Below are 20,268 nucleotides of genomic sequence, written 5' to 3' on the forward strand. Positions count from 1 at the left end.
GTATTCATTCGTACTAATTTTTTTACACTTCGTTTAAGTCCGTGTTTCTGTTCTGTATATTCAATGTGCCGGCCCTCGGTTGTTTATATATATTTTTTAGACCGTCTTCCTTGCTTTAAAAAAAAAAGAGGGTAGTTATCTGTCCGGCGTGGTTTTTTTTACTGTCGTATTTGAATTCGTTTCCATGATTTAATGAGGGAGTTAATTTAAATAGATGTGTACAACCATTTAGATGCGAATGCATTTAATTTGCTCGACCCTCGCACGTTTAATAGTCCAAAGCAGTGTTCCAGTCTGCATACCTGTCAACCCCTTATCAGTGCCTACCTTATTACAGATTAATTCAGACCTTATTGGTCTCCCATGCCCTTATAAATGTCAACGTTCATCCTACAAAGTATCATCGCAAGGGAGAAATACAAACGGACAAAAATTAGTTTTTGCCCGTATGGACCTGAACTCTATTTCCCTATGCAAGAGTATGGGTAAACCATTATGGGTTGACAGGTATGAATGTTTTTCTTGTCATGAGGTTTGCAATTAATTGTAACTCAACCGTTCCCATTTGCACTTTAACTGAATGTGTGTAACACTTTCGGAGCAACGCAATTATTAATAATGCAAATGGCAGTTTACTCGTGTGACCTTTTTTTGGAATACTGACTCAAGTGCAGCCTCATGCATTACATGGCTGCCATAAATTCAGATTGTGCTGAAATGGTCGCCTACATTCCCTACTTGCTGTGCTGTTCGCTGCAGATTTCGGCTGCCCGCTGCCGATTTGGGCTGTCATCTTTGCACTATTTTTGTTTAAATGTTTGCACTTGGAGTTTGTGCCTGAGGTTGCCAAAAAAAAATTAAGTAAACTGCATAACACTTGGCGGACGGTCATGTGCTAAGCCTTGTACATTTTTGCGTTCAAATAAATACGTTCAGTAGCAATATGGGTGAAAGTGATTTTGTTGCTAAGATGGCTGCATTGAAAGGATAACTTTTTCTAACAGATGGTTAATGTTGGCAATGTAGTGTTTGTATGTTGACGTCTTTCGCACGGTACGTAGCCAGCCGTGCTAATCGGTTGGCTCTTGAATGGCTCAAACTGCATTTTAACGAGAACTATTTTTTGAGATGGCAGCTATTCCTTCACAAATTAGGGTCAACATCAATGTGATTTTTACTGCTCCGATGAGCCTTTTGGGGTAGTGTTCATATCCCGTTGACAGCCCTGAGCCAGTGGTGGAATAATCCTCATTCCTCTGGAAGGGTTGATCTACCCACAGGACAACCACTGTCGACTCGTCAGATGTAACTGTCCACGGCTCCTGAACTCACGTGGGCAATGGAGGCCTGTTTCTTTGGTCATCTTGCATAGACGGTTTTTTTTAAAATGCGTGCATTCAACATTCCATTGAAATGGTGCAGTGGACTAGCTCCTACCAGCCAAATTCACCCATTAAACGACTCTTCGACACCATATATGACTTCTATTAATTGCGAATTTATGTTCGTTTTATACAGTACTAGTTGCTGTAAAGGCAGATTAGCACAGGATTGCTGGAGATTGTGCGCCGCTTTTCAAGTTGTAACATGTTTTCCTAACAATTGAGTAGTTAATGATACATTTTAGGACAGGATGGATCCCTTAACTTAATACCAAATGAATGAGCTGGCTTACCATTTACATGGAAATTGCACTGTGCCAATATTAATGAGATTTGCATGGGGTCTTTATAATTATGTGAAGCACGGTCCCTCCAAACAGCAGCCCTCGCTGCACATGCAAACCGTGGCCAACGTGTGCCCATCACAAAATGGTGGTGAGAAATTCCAGCCCCATATAAGGCCCGAAGAGATATCTGAAGAATGGTGCCATTAAGAGTCCTGGGAAAGCCTTTCCAAAAAGCTGTCAAAGGTATAACTTCTCAACACGAGTTATTAATGCTTTGATACTTGCATTACTGTTGTGATGTTCACCTTTTGGCGGTTTCCAGTTTCATACATGGTGAGACAAGGCGATGAAGAAGGCCGTCTCTGGTGTAGGCCAGTTTCAAGGAATGCATATTATTATTAGAGCGTGTTTGTTTGCAAGTTTCGCCACAAGTATTTGTGGTTATTGCAGACCTGTTTTGCAATTGGTAGCTAATTTGTGTTTTAACATCTTAACACCTGTTTTAGTGCCAGAACGGGTAAAGCCTCGTTTTTTTCATTGCCTTTCAAATCAGCTGCCAGACTGGGCATCTGCACTCCAGTTGGACTCAATTCTATAAACAGCAACGATAAGGGTTCATGGACGAGGGAGTAAAGAAAGCCTTTGCATGACACCTGTGTTGGTGTGGTGATCACGGTTTCCTGCAAATCTAACCCTCAGGCTTTGGCATCAGACCTAAGAGGGCCAATTCAATACATTTGTGAAAGCAATTACCGTATTTAATGTATTTTTTCCATGATGAGCTTGCAGTTGTTGAACACTGAATCGTGTATATTAAATTACACACTGCCAATCGTACAAACCTGTCGATTCATGTGGACGAAAAAGATTGGGGTACGTGAACCACTCCTGGGCAATAGTAAAGAGGAAAGTTGCAATGGCTTGGCACTTGAAGACTGGAGGGATTTCCCTGCAGGTCCCAGTCAAAAGGATGAAGATTGGTTGGTCAAATACGAGCTGTATGATGAACAAAGAGTCTTGGACAGGAACATCAGTGGCAGACATGCAGATGGGAAAAACATTGGCACTTCCATGATTAAGTGACTGATGGTGATAATTACAACAAATGTTTGAAGGAGCACAGTGATGTTCTCTCAAATACCAATCGTTAGTGGTTAAACTGCAAAAGCTTAACGTGTCCAAATCTACTACCCATTTTACACTTCGATAAATATATAACAGTGGATGTTTGCGATGCAAAATAACAGCTCCACAATGCAATAACCCCATTCAATCTAGATTTGAAGTTTTCGTGACTGCAGGGATCCATATACTCGGTGGTTCTTTCGGTAAAGTCACGGTATAAAATTTCTTGAATGATGTGATTTAATTTTATAGCAACAACCCCAGTTATGAAAACAAATCATTCAAGTTGCAAAGTTTTTTATTTCAAACTAAACAGCTTAAATTAAACGAAGCACTCTTGACAATTTCACAACACACAAAAGGAACAGGCAGACGGCAAAATTTCTTGCAAGACAAAAATAATAAAAAAAAATCGCAAAGTTACAGCAGACGTGTTTTTTTAAACAGGTACCGATTCCTACATGGACGAAAACCTAGTTTTGAATAAGTTACATGTTGTACAATTTTGTTCATGTATAAAACTAAGCTGGCAGATGTGTACTTGTTACTGTTACATTCAATAAAGCTTATAACTGTTCAAGGGGTTATGGGTACACGGCATTTGCGTTATAGCAAATGACTACACAAGGTTCACATTTGCATTGCTTAGAATTAAATAATGGGGTGGAGGGGGGGAGGGAATTGTCTTTTGATTTCGCTTTAGGAAATTACGTAAATGTATTTTACACAGATTACTGCAAAGGTATAGCTTAAAGTACACATGGCTTAAATCAGTCTCAAATTTGATTGACTTGTTTTACGAGAACAGCAATGGGCTGGCGGGATTTCTCCGGCAGCACTTGTTGATTATACCTGGATGAACAAGACTTAAGTGACATCCATCTCTTGTAAACAAAACATGAAAATAACACTGCTTGAAAGCCTAAACAATAACATTACACGTGGATTAGCGTCGTCATACATTTGTTACATTCTGTAATGATTCACCTGTTTTTATTTCATATATACTGCAAGTTCCCCCCTTTGTTTTGGTGAAGGAATTAAATTTGATCATCCTTTCCCACATGATGTGAGAGATCGATAACCAATACGTCGCCTATACATTTTTTTGTATTCGTTAACAAAACACGCTGGAATGCAGACTTGCTAATTTCTGATTCTGGAATACATTGAGCCACAGAGCGTTGAGGGCCAGTGATGAGGGTGTAATGCTGCAGCAGCATGAAGTGGTTTTTTTGGGGGAGAGTATGTTTACAGTGTCCTGACATCACTTCAGAAGTGCATTTACAAACCCCCCCACACCACCTCTAATTTCTTAAGTTTGTAATCCTTTGATTCGTACATGACTGACCCTGCACTGCAATGCATTACACTCACAACCACCACCCCACCCTCAAAGCCTGCTCCTAATTTGCAATTAACCCTTCTCCCGTTCCGAGACGTCTGCAAGTTGCAGGGTGGGTGTCCCGTTTACCACTAAATCTCAGCGACAGGACCGCACTCTATGATAGCTGGTACCAAACTGTGCCACACGCCCCTTCCGTTAATTCTAGATTTGAAGCTTTCGTGACTGCAAGGATTCATATTCTTAGGTTTTTTTGGTAAAGTCACGTGACTTTACCGAAAAACCTAAGAATACGCCCCTTCCGCATGGTCTTTTACTTACGATTCTGAATCGGAATCTATTTCAGTTCAGAATCGGAATCGATTTCAGTTCAGAATCGATTCCGTTCCGATGACGTAAACGTATAATCGGAACGGAATCGGAACGGAAGCGTAAGAAAAAAAACGTACGTAGACCTACGTCATCGGAAAGGAAAAGCGTTAAAGTGAGATGTACAGTTTCGCAATACAGTATGATGATTCACGCACAATTGGTCAGGCAGCCCAGGGGGACTACACAGACCCCATCAGTTTCATTTAAAGATTGTGCATCTTCATCAGCCAGATGATCAAGCAAGCACATGGCAGGTGTGGATTTCTCACAGACCTAGCATAACACACAATCTCTTTGTATCATAAATAAACTCAAGTCTTCTCTGAACTAAATAATGTGATGGGGAAGAGGGGCAGGTGGGCAGACCTAACACAAATCGCGAATGCCAAGGTCTTCTCGTTGAATCAACCTTCATTCATTTTCAGCGTAAATGTAAAAAAATTAGACGGGAAAAAAAAGCTGTACACGTTTACCTGAATTCAAACTTTCTTTTAACCGTAAAACGGTTTTCTTAATTCTGGGAAATAAATGAAACGCTGTTCAGAGGATGCGGTCGCCGTCAGAGCTCCAGCCCCTTGGTGAGCGACGCCTCCAGGTTGATGTTGAACTCCTGGAGGCTCTGCAAGACGCGGATGAGCGCGTTGACAAACGAGTGGTCGCGCAGCATCGCGCACTCCTCGTACAGCTGCATCGTCGCCGGGCTTGACACAATCAGGGGAAGCCACCGGTGCAGCTGGTGGTCCCTGAGTGCACACGCGCACAAAGATCCCCGTATCGCCTTAGCAGACTGTTGGGGCTAGTGTTGTTAGCGAGCACCTATGAAAGCCTGCACAGCACACGAGGGGGTGGGTGGCCAACACCACGCCCGGCCGCCTTTGTCTCCCTAGTGGCGATGTTTACACATTGCACCAGGTACTCATTTGAGGCTGAGTCTACCTAGGGAAGGCCTAGGGCCGGTTCAAATAATCGTCACTGATGTTGGCCGTGAGCGGGAATCGAACCCGGGTCGCCAGGTTTGTAGCGCAGCGCGTTAACCGCGACACTACCGCTCCCCACGCACACACGCACATATACACACACACATTAGTCAAAGTAATAACGAATGCAAGCGAATGTACATGAGCGGATGCATAAATGCACTTTTTTTACGTAATTATACAAGCAAAAAATAACTTGCGTGTGTAATGATGAAAACCAAAAAATATACGCAAGCCAATGTATAAATGCACATTGTGGTCCATAATAATTGATACAAGAACATGTCCCTAAGAGGTTTTTGGGTTAGATCGCATAACCCAAAAACCTCTTATGGATAATCTTGGTGGCGAAAGCCTAGGTGTTCAACAAGAACATGTATACGCACAGATGTCCAAATACACATCGGTGTCTGTAACAATGGGAAAAGTCAACGCTTACTCAGTCCTGTTTTTGCAACGGGCGATTCAAGTGTTGGCAAAGCTCCGCTGGCGGCCGCAGCCGCGTCACTACCTGGCCCCCAGGCAGATGAGTAGCTGAAACTTGTCGTCCTTGCCGATGTTGCGCCGCGAGGTGTTGATGGAGTTGACGATGCGGCAGAATCCGCTGCGACTGTTGCGCACGGGCGTGGGCTCTTCCTGGATGCCGTCCCCATCCCCCAGGCTCTCCAGGTGAACGCATACCTTCTCTGTTAGCGACAACACCACCAGGCATCCGATCGAAGCTAAACTATATATATTGAATTTGTATTTTACCAGGTAAGCCCCACTGAGCTGTACAGTTCTTTTTCAGAAGGGACCTGACCACAAATGACAGGCCCATGATGTGGCTTATCACGTGGAAATGTTATAGCAGCCAAAGTCTAAAAGCGTGCTTCTAAATGTGGAGGGATCCGGAGAAAAATCCACGCGACCACGGGGAGAGAGAGAGAGACACGCAAACTCACATATACAGCAGGCATCGTTAGGGTCGGGATCGAACCCACTACCTTCTGTATACCAGGCAAGGTAGTTAACATATCGCCAGCGACAACGCCGTACGGTGTAGCAGCATTGACAAAGTCGAATGCTGTAGCAGTGGCATAGTGGGGTTGGCGTGGACCCTAACAGGAGGTCCCATTCAACTGTCAAAATTCCTGCCCCCACCCTTCTTCATAACCCATCCTCTATCCTTGGGTTTATTCTATGATGATAATAATTTACGTGCCTCTGTCAATTCACTGCTGCATGTAGGCAAATGTAACATATTTTTACCAAGCTGGCCAGTGTGGGATGAAGAATGGGCCCCCCCCGTGTGTAATTATTGCCTGCACACTCGATAACTATGCTCGAGTAAAAAAATAAAAAGATGAACAAAGATGAAGCTAATTGTAATTACTGGCGAAACGTCGTACTCAGTTTGTAAATGTTGTGGCTTGGCTCTCCAACACACCGGTGTGCTGTACTAGTGACGAATTGGCCACGTTCTGTTTACGTGACAACCCTTACTAGTTGGCTGTGTCGGGTGGTGGCGGGTTTTAACGACACAATTATATATTTACACGATCTAACCAAAAAAAACCCTATTATGGAGGATTCAATATTGTTGCTGCTATTTTAATTAAGATAGCTTTTAAATGAGCAGCTTCATTTAGATTACTATATATCTTATTTCCCATATGACTGCGTGGATTGGTAGTAAGCAAGGTCACTTCTGAATGCAATGTCAACTGGTTAAAAATGTAACCTCGGGCTCATGATAAATATGCTCAGGCGAAATTATTCTGCTAAGAACAATGCCTGCTCACGCGTGGGGGCAGACAGACGGATGCTGTGCGCACCACTCCCACAAGATCATAGTCTAAGCACTGGAATTACGGCCAAAGCTGAACAATTACTCAAAAATGCTGCAGTGTTTGTTTTTACCCCCCAGAATGCTTTACTTACCCAAGAGGTCCCACAGAAAAACGGTTCTCTGGAAGAGACGAGAAGACTTGAAGCCGTGGTGAAAAACCTGCTCGAGGGCAGAGACCAGGCCTCCTTCTCCACACAGCAGTGGAGTGAGACTGCCCCTCTGGGAATGGCACACACAGACAGACACGTACATCACTGAGACATTCACTCTTCCACTCGGGGGCCAACTTATGGATTTTGTTACCCTGGAAATATCCACCACTGGGGGCTCCCAGACATATTACTGAAGCAGGTTATTTTCTCAGAGTGATTTAGTATAGATGTCCCTTTCCCCCCCCCCTCATTTGATATTTGCTCACCTCTCTCTCTGGCTTGTGGAAGTGTTTTACGAGGCTGTTAACTGCTTCTCCAACAGCCTCCTGTATTTGGCCTGTGTCCAACTCTGTTGGTGGAATATTTGAAACTATTGAGACGTAAAACGAACAAAAGATATGCGTACACATTGCAAACACGAAACAAGGAATACACATGCTGTGTTAATTTAATTTAATTATTCAATTCGTACCGTATTCTCCTGGATTACAAGGGACACCCCCCCCCCCCAGCGCTGATTTTAACGCACAATTTCGGAGTGCGTCTTACAAGCCGTTCACCAAGTGTTTGTGCCTGTGACCAGATTTGTAGAACTTCACGTACAATGGGCACAAGTTTGGGATGCATCGTACTTTGTAGAGTGTCCTATAATCCAGAGAACATGGTAATAATTTATCAAAGAAAAATAAATCGAAGTCGTCATAAACATGGGGGTGATGCATTTCTTTTAGTATCAGGTGGCATTTATGTATGCGCTATTTATAGATAAAATCGAAGTTAAGACGTAAATATACAACGACTCACAATTTTGTTTTACGTAACAGTGCAGTATATATCTTAAGCTGTCAGACTCATTATTTTATTATGTTTAGACTCTATTAAGCCCAGATATTACATAAATTATTTTAGCAGAGTTAGGCAGCTAAATATAGCGCTTGAAACTAATTATCATTTGAAGAGAATATGTTTAAAACCCAGCTTACCCTTAAAATAAAATATTGGTAGTCTCAATGGGCTATTCATCATCATTCCCAACAGCCATCGTCTATCCACTGCTGGATGAAGGCCTCTCTATGCCGTTACAATCTCTCATGGTCCTGGGGATTCCACAATCCATCTCACTGCTGCATCTGGCACTGTTAACACGATCCATCACCACAGCAATCACCCCCTCCTCTGAGGCACACTTCTTTGGCTGCCATTCCTTTCCTAGTCTCGTCCATCGGCCACGACACGCTGTAGCGCGATGTGTGCTCACAAAAGCCCACCGATTTTTTTCAAGGGCTCTAAACATAATTTCATCAACTTCTCTCCCCCGATAAAAAAAAAAAGAGCATGAAACGCACTGAATTTGTTTGCGATGCCCATCTTCCTGCTCGGCATGGGCAGGGGGTTCTGAGGAGAGGTTGCGCGATTGTTTCGTGTGATGTCCTCTGCTGAACCGTCCACTGTCACCAGCTCCCCGACCAGTATCCTCTCCAAGCTGCCGTCATCCACACCACGGCCCAGCCACCGGCCGCAAGGGAACCTACCGGCACGCACAGCAGAGGGGCGCCGCAGTGGCGAAATGTTAACTTCCTCGCCTGGCATGTAGGAGGTCGTGGGTTCGTATCCCAAATCAACTCAAGACCACATTCTTTGTTCTCCCCGTGGTCGTGTAGATTCTTCTTCCGGGTCCTCGGGGTTTTTCCCTCCGCATTTATAATCAACATGCGTTTAGAGTATTTATTCGGCTGCTAGAAATGTCCACGTGATAAGCCACTTCGTTGAGCTATCATTTGTGGCCAGGTCACTTCTGAAAAAGAGCTACATAGCTCAGTGGACCTGACCTGGTAAAATACAAAATATTTTTGTTTCGCTTTGAATTCTCCGCAACTCCCCCCCCCCCGCCCTGCCGAGATCCTCAAAACACGAATCCCACTTCAGGGTCAGTGGCTCGAATGTGGGTTTGGGTTGAATCGTAAACCTTTGTTTTCTGACCTGTACGTGTGGCTGGTGATCTCGTTCCGTACGAGGACACAGTCCACCAACCACTTTGCCATGAGCCCGGCATTGTCGTGACCGATCTGCAGGGTCGTCAGCTTCCCCAGATTCGGGCACTGTGAGGCATCAAAGTTGAAAGCAATTTGAAGGAAATTATAGAATTGAAAGTAATGAAAAGCATTCTGCTGTTTCACATTAATAACACTGGCAATTATTTTTTCAACGAAAGTATGGGTGTAACAATTCCTCACACGTACACGCAGCCCCCAACCCTGGCGATCCGATGAAACATCGCAATGCAGGGCCAGTTAGATTGATGAAAATCTATAATGTTGCGTATCGTTTACATTTCTTTTCAATCTCATTTGTACAGTTTTACTTGCTCCAGGAGCCCAAACGTAACACTTGCTTTGCATTTGCAAAAAAATAGAAAACGTTAATTCGTATGAGTGCGATTCAATGCACGTATTGTGAGTTACGATAATTGAGATTTTTCGATTGATGCATTGCTACACCCTTCCATGAAATCATCACGTCTTCAGACTTGGTGAGGGTTTCCATTCATGACCGTTTGGCATGTGGAAGTAAACAAAAGTATCCACACAAACAATGGGGTAACACTTAAATATTTTATACAGATTAAAGAATCCATCACAGTACTACAAACACCTGGCCATCTTGAAGCCCACGCAAACAAACACCGAGTATTTTCAGGCATCCTCCTATACAAATACTAACCAGCCTCAATTCTGCGCCAGGTCCAATATGACATTGGGCAATTTTTTCAAAGGCAAAGTACCTACCAATGTGAAATTATTTCTATAAATGGTGCCTTTTGATACACAACAGCATATATATACTACCTATTTAACACACCAACCTTATTCTAGTGGTATGAAAAGAAAAAAAGAATTACTCGCACTTGTTTTTCTCTCTCTCTTCTGTCGATTTTAAAGGTCATTCCCCTCAAAAAGGTCATTTACCTCAAATGTCATCTCCAGCACGTTTTTCGGCACAGGCATGACCCCGGTCTCTCCCTGTTCCCCAGATACACAGATCCACGGGTTGGCCGTGGTGAGGGAGCCTCCCAGTTTCTTGCTGGGCACGATGAGCACGCGGTACGGCATCACTGCAAAGCGCACGAGTGCAGGATGGTGGGGGCGGGGGGGGCGGTAGGCACACGGGGAGGTTACGAGGCATCGCCATCATTTGTCAACGTGAAATACTGAATCAGAATCTTTATTTAGACTTGGAGGAATCCGATGAGCCGTGAAGCTCTTGTTTTCACGGATGTGCAGTATGTGGGCGGGTCAGCGAGTTGCAACAGCAAACGATACAAAAAGAACGATATGAGTGCAAAAAAGAAAAGGTAAGCAGGTCACTAAATATAAATAAATAAAACACTTCCACGTACGTGAACTATTTCCTTTGTAACTTGCAGGCCTTTGTCAATCAATGCACTGCTGGATGTAGACTTCCCACACACTGTGTCAGTTGTGGGGGTCATGATAACGTTGTTTGGGCTTGATCAAGTAAATGTAAATGTGTCATAAACCCACCTCCACTCGACACAGCCAATTAGTAAAGGATTGCCACGTTCTCAAAACGTGCAGATTTGTTTCCACTTCAGCACACCGGTTGTGTGTTAAGAGAGCAAACCCACAACATTTACAATTTGGAGGGGGGTTTACAACACATTTACATTTAAGCTATCTACCCCAAAAAAACGTTATCATGAATAAATATTGGTCGCAAAAGCCTACGTGTTAAGTCGTGGGGTTGTTTTGACCTTTACTTCGCCGTGCTAATCAATGGGGGTTTGTGAAGGTGGTCCAGGAACCGGTTCACATATCACTCGTGACTGACGTCAGCTGTGGTTGAGAATTTAACTCAGGTGGCTGGGATTCATAGCGTGGCTCGTGGTCGCCTGCACAACCACTTGACCTTCGTTTCCTTCTGAATAAACATGCATTTGGAATGGGTGAATGATTTAACGTTTTTTGGGCCAAATTCAAAATACTCTAGAGGAGCACATTGTCAGATGGCAGTCCATTTGAAATACAGCTGTCAAGAGTTATTTGTTGTATGGAGGTAAGCTTGTGCAGTTATCGTCCTACAATGACTATCCTCTTCTTGGTTATTTCGGTAAAGTCACGTAGAAGGGAAGTAATAAAATAATAAAAATAAAACATAATAAAATAATTCTCACGACGTTTCGGCCACAACGCAAGCAGCCGCACACGAGCTTGGAGCATATATATATAAGCTTATATATATGCTCCAAGCTCGTGTGCTGTTTCATTCAGACGCTGTCTCCCCGACAGACCTGGTGTTCACCTGAGGACGGCTGCTTGCGTTGTGGCCGAAACGTCGTGAGAATTATTTTATTATGTTTTATTTTTATTATTTTATTACTTCCCTTCTACGTGACTTTACTGAAAGAACCAAGAAGATGAATCCCTGCAGTCACGAAAGCTTTAAATAGAAATTTAATGACTATCCTAATTAGTTTAAAAGTAAGCACGGCTGTGGCTTACCGATGGAGCTGAAGGCATTGGTGAAGCAGAAATACTCGACGGTGGTGAAGGACAAAAGGTGATACAAGAACTGCTCCTTTTCATCGTCGCACCGAAGGAAGGCATAGCGCTTGTAGAGTTTCCTGCGGGAAACACAGACAGATGCCAAGGACTGGATCAATGGACAGAACGACGACGATAATCACTTCATGGGACCTCCTTTGCCAGTACCAAAATATACCAATAGGGTTTTCCCCTTTTTTTGCCAGAAAAAAAAAAGGGGAAAACCCTATTGGTATATTTTGGTACTGGCAAAGGAGGTCCCATGATGTAGCTGCTTACCCCGAGCCCTTATTACTCTGGTAGTGCGTTGTCTTGAACTGTGCACCTTTTGGCGTCATCTGGTCGAACGCCATATGAGACGAGGCTCCAAAGAAAGCTGTCTCTGGTGTGGACCAATCAGTTTCAAAGACAATGCATACATTACCAGAGTATTGTGTTTTGGTTTGCATTTGACTGCAAGTATTGCGGTTAATGTAGACATGATTCCTTGCAAAAGGTGTCAGTTTTGTTGCCAGAAAAAAGGGGAAAACCCTATTGGACGATAATCACTATTAATCTGCTCGTTCATTTCTTCTGTCCATTCCGTGCCCAAAGGACTTCGCCGTGCCATCGACGCGGCTGAATGTCAGGAAAATCAAGGACAATTTTAAAGTATCCAGGAACACCCACTCCAGTCTCGCAGTACAAAGTCGCATATCCAACCATCATAAATCCACCAGGACCAATTAACCGGCCACACCCAGTGCAATATTTGCGCATGCTTGAAGTAATTTTCTATTAGATGTTCACACATCCGACCTTTTATGCACGCAGTAATGTATTCTTAATCTTGCGTACATTCACTTACTGTTAAAGCATCGCAAAGCATTTCACTATATTTAAAGCAGTTTGCGCCTTCCAATTGACCAGTAACGTATTTGGACGTGGTGCAACTGTCGTTTTCTATCGATGTTCAGGAAACCGGCCTTTCCATCAAATCCGCCTATGCCTCAGTCCCCAGCGAGTGTCGGACGTGCGATACTGTCCTGTGTTTGACTCGGCCTGCCAGACTGACAATTTTCATCTCATCCATTCTGCGTTCAAGCACCACGACACATGTCGCAACGCTTCTCTCCTTCTGCTTTGCGCTGCTTGACTCCACAATTCCCTCCCATAGTCCCTCTTCCCCGAGCTCTTGTATGATGTTGCTCAATTCAAGAAATCGTGTAAACTCTGATCTCCTGCAACTTTGACGGTGCCGCTTACGCTCCTGGCCCGCCTGGAAATTTGGGCCTTTGGGATTGTGGGCATGGCGGTGGTGTAAAAAGGAAAAGCCACGAAAAACTAAATTCTGTTTTATTTGGGTACGACTGCGCGCGTGCGTGTGTCTTCATCTCCAGTTGTTGCTTTGCGTCGCACTCCTCGCACTCAGTTTCGTAAACCACAAAGGCAAACGACATTCCTATTTCCCCGTGTGCCTTTGCGGTCTACGGAGGCCATGCAGGAGGAGGGCGGGGGACTTAAGCAACAGTCGGTGACGACGTCAAATGCGCAGCCGCACCCAAATAAAGCTGAATTTTCTTTTTTTACTCGAGGTTGTTGGAAAACACAAATCCTGAAGAAAATTACACGTTGCTGTTTGGGGAGAAGGCAATTTCAAACTCATACTTGGTGAGCTCCTGGTCGGACAGCAGCTGCTTCAGGTGCCTCGCGAGTTGCTTCTTCTCCATGGCGAGCCGCACCCAGGCCCTCGCTCTCCCCACGTCAGTGTGGATCTCGCCCATATTCTGAATGTGCCTGCAGGGGATGTGTTTCAAGTTCGGTCATTTGTTCGTGCTGGTCATGTGACAAGGGATAAATACACGAGGTCATCGTCGTCGTAATCATCACCACCACTGTAAGGTAGGGTCTCTAGTAGATCAAATTCCAAATGTATGTATGTAGAACTTCTTTCAGACCGTACGTAGCCAACCGTGCTTATCGGAGATGTGGGGGAAGGACAACAAACTTAACACAAAAAGCAGTTAGAAAGAAATGAGTTTTAAATTCACAATACTTGCTTAATTCATTAACATAGCAAAAGGTAAACGCACAGGCCTGCATTTGCTTGTTCACATCACTGTAGGCGGAAAGGCCTCCACTGCAGGATGCTCTAGGGAGCCCTTATAGATGGTATTTTGCCTACTCTTCCACGATGGTTATGTGTCTTGGAAGAGGTGGGAGTACCCACACTTTACACCACCACGTGGGACCTGCTGATTGACTAACAACAGTGGAGCCATTTTCACTGCTGGGTAGACCTCAGCGGTGGGATTTAAGAAACTTGCCGAATGTTTCAACTGCCACGTTGGGAGACCGAATCGAACTGGCGATCTCTAGATTGCTGGTCCAATGTGCCGCTAACCATTACACACCGAGGCAGAAACCCAAGGTAAGGCTTTGTAAATCAATTTCTAAATACACAATACTGACTCGAAAGATTAACTTCAGTTAGCACATTAAGATAAAGCTAATAAACGCGCATAGCGTGTTGTAGTTGCACAACTGCGTGAACATGTGTACATGACGCTATGCCCTTCACCTCATGTCTTGCGTCAACGATACTTTTAGCTGAGGCATAATCGGAGAGGCATCGGATTTTCTTCTTTCATGCCCGGGAACCAATCCTGCGGCAGATTAAACAGCAAATCACTTGAGGATCAAACAACAACACTGATGACAGCAGCTGCAGCTGCAGTGTCACAGCAGCAGGCACATGTAAAAATAGAACATTTCTCAACAAGAGCGAGAAGTGCGCTCACCAGAGCCAGTTGAGCCGGGCTCAGGATTGCTCTCCAATTTCTCTTCCTTCTCTTGGAAGCGCAGGAGATGAGCCCATAGAGCAGACTTCCCCTGTTCAAATCGAGCAGCCGCACACACATAATTGTCATTGATGTTTAATTATCACCATGAATATTAGCCCTTTATCCTGTGACCGTGAATATTATTCTTGTATACCCATGATTTGTACGGCCCTATTGTCCATTTCACCACTGGGTGAGGAGGGCCTCCCCCACGCCATGCAAATGCGTGGAGATTGTTTTGACTATACTTCACCATATTGGCCAATGTGGGTTAGTGGAGAAACAAATTCTCTTTCAGAAAACGGAAGATTATTTCAACTTCAATTAGTAAAAAATGTGACATTTTGAATCAAGTAAGCCGAGTTATTTCTCTAACTCTTTAATACAATGGCTAACTCCGTATTTATTTCTAATTATTTCATATGGCGATATAAATGGGTGCACCACACAGTTGATCAAAAATTTGCGTGTGGTGGGGTTTGGTTGCTCCCACCTCTGACAACATTCCACCAGCATGGAAGAATAGGCCAGATACCCTCTTATAGGGGCCAAATAGAGTTCCCTCTAGTGGAAGCCCTCCTGTCAACAGTGGCGTGAGCATGCAAATGAAGGGCTGCGCGCCTTTACTCTCTCACCCAGTGTTCTTCAATAATTTTCAGAGGCGGGGGGGGGGGCACTTTTCCCGATAAGACATCAGTGCGAGAGCCGCCACACATTTGAAACCATTGGAGTTTGACAGCACGATGGGGCGTTTTCACATTTGTGTATTGTCGGGGGCAACACGTTAGGGGCCGCACAAAAGGCCACCGGGGGCCCGCCAATGGCCCGCAGGCCCTGCAACGAAGAATGCTGCCCTAACCTCAATCGTTTCCAACGATTACCTGTTTGACCTGCAGGCCATGACTCCAAATCCTCTCCAGCAGATCACAGAGGCTGGCAAGCAGCGTGTTCTCCTCCAGGCCAGTGATGTTCACTTCCCCGTGGCCCAGCTCTACCGCCTCGTGGCCCAGCTTCTCCACCAGCATCCGCTTGGTCTGCACAGGGACGCCGCAGGAGCACAGCCATCGGGCGTTGTAACATTGTTGACAACAGACTCCCGTGCGAACGCCATCGTCCGTGAGGGCTGGTTGGCTGCTGGGGTGAAGTGATCCGTGCCCTTATTTCCTCATTAAGTTGTTGTATTTAGGTTTATGGAAACGTGTTAAGTGGCCTCCCAGGGATACCTTTACGTGTGAATGCCCTTTTTTTAATGTTTCTGTAACACTATCTGGTGGCGGATTGCTCATTCGCCCAGCAAAGCACGAAATTTGAGAACAACGTTCTCTTAATTAGAATCCCATATATATTTCTACTGTGGGTACAGCAGTGGTGCAGTTGTCATGGTACTACACTGTGAACCTTGCAAACAGAGTTAATTTTTCGAGCAACGACTGACATTGGCAGCGAGTGATGTTTGAACTGGGTCTGGGCACCGACTTCACCAACCCGTATTGACCAGCGTGGTGAAGTATGGCTAAACAACATGACATGGCGTAGGGGAGGACTTCACCAGTAGATTGACAAAATAATGTAAACTATTAATTTATACTTATGCATATAGAGCAATACATTTTTTGCTTTAATATTGCATAAAATGCTTCTCAAGATGAATCAACGAGTCTGACATGCCTGGATAAATGGTTGGCTTTCAAAGGCCTGGCTCTCAACAGCAGGGTATTTTAACACACAGCACAGACACTCTTAAAAGCAAAGTCTGGCTCAGGCTGAGACTTACAAGTAGCAGACGGCATAATTTACCCGGTCGAACACCGACCCCCCCCCCCCCCCTTGAGGAAGCCGTAATGGAGAGCCGCGTACCTTAAGACGGCACTCTCTCAGCAGCCCCTCCACAAACTTCCAGTTGGTCTGCGCGATGACGGAGGGCGACAGCTCGGAGAGCTTGGGCTGACGAACGCTCTTCCCCAGACTCCGTGCCTCCTGGATGTAGCGCTGACAGATGTGTCACCCCGTGCGTCAGCCAGGGGAGCTTACTCATAGCAAACTCAAGGCTGCGTTTTTGAAATGCTTTTAAGTGTAGGGTGGTGCGCACATTTCTATGTTACGTTTAATGATTGCTTTATGTTACAACGCTTTTTAGATAATTTAATGCTTGTCAAACTTAGTGACTATATCCAACGGTGTTTCTAAAAATTGTGCGGGTTGGCGACGCTTTTTAGGAAGTAACAAAAAAACATGTGATGCCTACTGCATGAATAAATACATAATAAGCTCTCAATGAGTTAACCCATAAGTATACTGTCATACTGATGTGAACTATTATTATAAATAAGCTAATACAATATATATTATACAAACGTTTTGACAACTGTTCTGTACATAACATGTCACAATTAGACAGTGTCAATATTTTTCCACCGAGTATCTGACCATGCCTATTTTGTTTTTACTATTATTTTACAAGGTAAGGCCCACTGAGCTATATAATTATTTTAAGAACCAACCTGGCCACAAATTATAGCTCAACGAAGTGGCTTATCACGTGTAAAAAATTAATAGCAGCCAAATACCCTAAATGCATGTTTATAAATGTAGAGGGAAAAACCGGATGACCCGGATAAAACCCCACGCAACCACGGGAGAACATGCCAACTCCAAATATACAGGCATGGGGGTTGGGATCGGGAAAACTTGACCTCCTGTATTCCAGGCGAGGTAGTTAACATCTCGCCCCCGCAGCGCCCATTAACACGCGACACCCAACACATTCATAACAAATGCTCACAACCTACCAGCGAGAACTCTGAGCGGGATTTTTGTGGAGGGCGAACCAGAATCCCATCGGGCCTCTCCCACTCCTCCCACTCCCACTGGGTGTCTAGTCTGTCTACCTGTTCCCATTCCAAGCACGTCAGGGCATCCTCTAGGCAAGCCCTAAGGCGCTCCAGTCGCTTTTTTTTTGTAGTTCGTAGGAGGTCACACGGGCAGCATGCAAGCACGTGCAAGCAAAAAACAAACGGAGAGATGAAGAGAGCACGCAGTATAGAATGAAGCAAAGGGCAAACCGAACACTTTTCAAGAAAGCAAAAATAGTTCACGTGTGAACGCATGCTGCGATACGTGGTACGTACACACGAATAAAAAGGGATAAAGTGGAAATTGCAGGAAGAAATGAAGTTGGATGTTTTAAAGATGAAAGATGTAAAAAAAGAAATTTTAGCATGCAAGGAAAAGGCTGACTTTTGCAGAGAAGCATTTGTAGTCTCTAAGAAGTTTAAATTACCGAAACTTTCACCATATATGTCAGCATAAAAGTATATATTCTAGCAAACGGGAGGTACCACCTCAAGGGGCTCCCATCACAGTCTAGACTTCTCTTCAATAGATTGATAAAACTTAAGCAAAAAACACATTTGTAGTTTCTTCAAAAAATGAAATTTTTTATACAATAAAGTAGAGGCTGGATATAAGCACATCCCTTGGGTGCAAGGCCAGGTGTATATATTATTGTCGTGTATGTATGTTGAATGCATGTTGAACTTTTTTCGCACCATACGTATCCAACCGTGCTAATCGGAGGTGCGGGGGTAGGACAACAAACTAAACAAAATCGGTAAAGTATGCTCGTATAAAAAAGTATCCTGCATATCCCTCTGCATCAGTGCAATGTCAGCATAAGGTGTACTTAAATCAAACTATTACTATATTATCGTGATCCGAAATATCAATGCAGCAATCCACAATTAAAATGAAGGCCTCGCAGGTTTCTGGGTCTCACCTCCCTCTGGTCGTTGTCGAGCTGCAGGTGTTCCGAGTGCTGCCTCAGCCTGTCCCGCCTCCTCCACTGGGCCGAGGAGCTTCTCTTCGACGATCTGCACAGGGAAGATCAGGAGCTCCTCGAATAAAACGGCGACTACAGAAAATGCGGAGTCGTCGCACATCCGATTAACACGGTTGGCGACGTACAGTGCGAAAGAAGATCGAAATACAAATTGACAAAAAACACCCAAGCATTTGAACAGAAGCCAAACGTAAGCGTACTTCTCGCTGGTGGGTCCGGTAGCGAGCACCTCCGCTTGCAAACGTGGGAAAAAGCCCTGCTCGTATTTGCCCTGTCCGATCTTCATGTCCAGGAGGTGTGGGTGGACAGCCGTGTGGTCAATCTTTGAAAGTCGCTGCTCCAAAGCTTGTTCTGCAATTACGGAGAGGCAGACATGCAAACAGGGCAATTGTCACCAACTCGGCACATCAGTGTACGTTGCCTGCCGTGATGTATGGATCCGAAACGGACACCGACAGAGAAAAAGGAACAAAAAACTAAAAGTTCACAAAGAAGGGTCGGGGGCAGGTATTATTTACTTTTCAGCAAATAGCATGCAAATAAAATTTCGTCAAATTTAGGGGAACGGAGAAAAAAAAACACATCGTAACAATCAAACAAAGAAAAAGCAATCAATACAAACAAGGCGGCAAAGGTGACAACAATCAATTCTAGATTTGAAGCTTTCGTGACTGCAAGGATTCATATTCTTAGGTTTTTTCGGTAAAGTCACGTAGGTAAAACATGAAAATTAACAAAAGTAAAATAAAATAAAAATAAAAATCACGACGTTTCGGCGGCAACACAAGCTTCCGTCTTCAATCAAAGCCCGAAGTGAATGTTGACGGCAAGTTCACAGAATATTCTTGCGTGACGTGGCGTGGCGTGGTGGCGAGTAAACATCGACACGCTCACTGCTCCCCAGACACTCATCTTCACCTGCCTCCCGAGTGCTGGTGCACTTCTGGTAGGTGGACGTGCGGAGCAGTGGCGCCCGCACGCCGTATACGCGCATCTTCTCCACGCGCGCGTCAAACACTCGCAGCAGCGACTCTTTCTCCTCCCACTGCGCCAGGATCTTGTTGTCGATGAACGTCGCGAACATCTGCGTCTCGATGAAGCTCGACAAGAAGGGCAGGTAGGGCTCCGGCTGATCCGACAGGAACGAAGCCTGCGACCGGAAGATAAAGCGGCGGTATTTTTACGACAAATGTGTTTAACGCCTCCCCCGTTGTTGATGAACAAATGTGCAGAGTGATACAGAGTTGTGACCAATGTAAATCATTTAAGTTTGAGGATGTAAACAAAAAATGTACTTGCATGAAAGCAACAAGTGGAATGAGTGAAAACTAGAATTTAGTTCTTTGTAACATTATAAAAGTTCAAAACATTACATTCTACTATTAAAAGCGATTTTGTAATTCCCTATCAAGAAACGATCCCATAAATGACAATCTGAAGTGACCGAGTAAATATTTTATAGAATCGTCATAGTATGGAGTATTTGGAAATTCTCAATATTTTACTTAATTTATCACGATGTCACGTGGAGATATACACTCAATAAGACAAAATTGATTTTTTTAAGAATCCGGT

The 20,268-nt window shown here is 44.3% G+C and overlaps 1 protein-coding gene across 5 annotated transcripts in view; it reads right to left on the minus strand.

Annotated features, from left to right (window-relative positions):
• Positions 1-3,095: 3,095 nt before the first annotated feature.
• LOC144933862 (DENN domain-containing protein 5B-like) overlaps positions 3,096-20,268 on the minus strand; it is a 52,406-nt gene continuing 35,233 nt past the window's right edge. For 2 of the 5 annotated variants that reach the window (XM_078859095.1, XM_078859096.1), the window contains 17 exons: positions 19,612-19,843; positions 18,894-19,044; positions 18,631-18,724; positions 17,645-17,803; positions 16,713-16,832; positions 15,737-15,889; positions 14,814-14,904; positions 14,594-14,678; positions 13,681-13,809; positions 11,992-12,113; positions 10,438-10,583; positions 9,452-9,570; positions 8,818-8,999; positions 7,738-7,820; positions 7,412-7,538; positions 6,000-6,174; positions 3,096-5,254 (listed from right to left, as the gene is read on the minus strand). In XM_078859095.1, the coding sequence (XP_078715221.1) occupies positions 5,071-5,254; positions 6,000-6,174; positions 7,412-7,538; positions 7,738-7,820; positions 8,818-8,999; positions 9,452-9,570; positions 10,438-10,583; positions 11,992-12,113; positions 13,681-13,809; positions 14,594-14,678; positions 14,814-14,904; positions 15,737-15,889; positions 16,713-16,832; positions 17,645-17,803; positions 18,631-18,724; positions 18,894-19,044; positions 19,612-19,843 (2,352 nt within the window). In that variant the 3' untranslated portion in view covers positions 3,096-5,070. Of the gene's footprint in view, positions 5,255-5,999; positions 6,175-7,411; positions 7,539-7,737; positions 7,821-8,817; positions 9,000-9,451; positions 9,571-10,437; positions 10,584-11,991; positions 12,114-13,680; positions 13,810-14,593; positions 14,679-14,813; positions 14,905-15,736; positions 15,890-16,712; positions 16,845-17,644; positions 17,804-18,630; positions 18,725-18,893; positions 19,045-19,611; positions 19,844-20,268 lie in introns of all 5 variants that reach the window. The other 3 variants (XM_078859098.1, XM_078859097.1, XM_078859101.1) reach the window with 3 other exon arrangements.

The sequence above is a fragment of the Lampetra fluviatilis genome, chromosome 8, assembly GCF_964198595.1.
Source record: "Lampetra fluviatilis chromosome 8, kcLamFluv1.1, whole genome shotgun sequence".
Lineage (NCBI taxonomy): Eukaryota > Metazoa > Chordata > Hyperoartia > Petromyzontiformes > Petromyzontidae > Lampetra > Lampetra fluviatilis.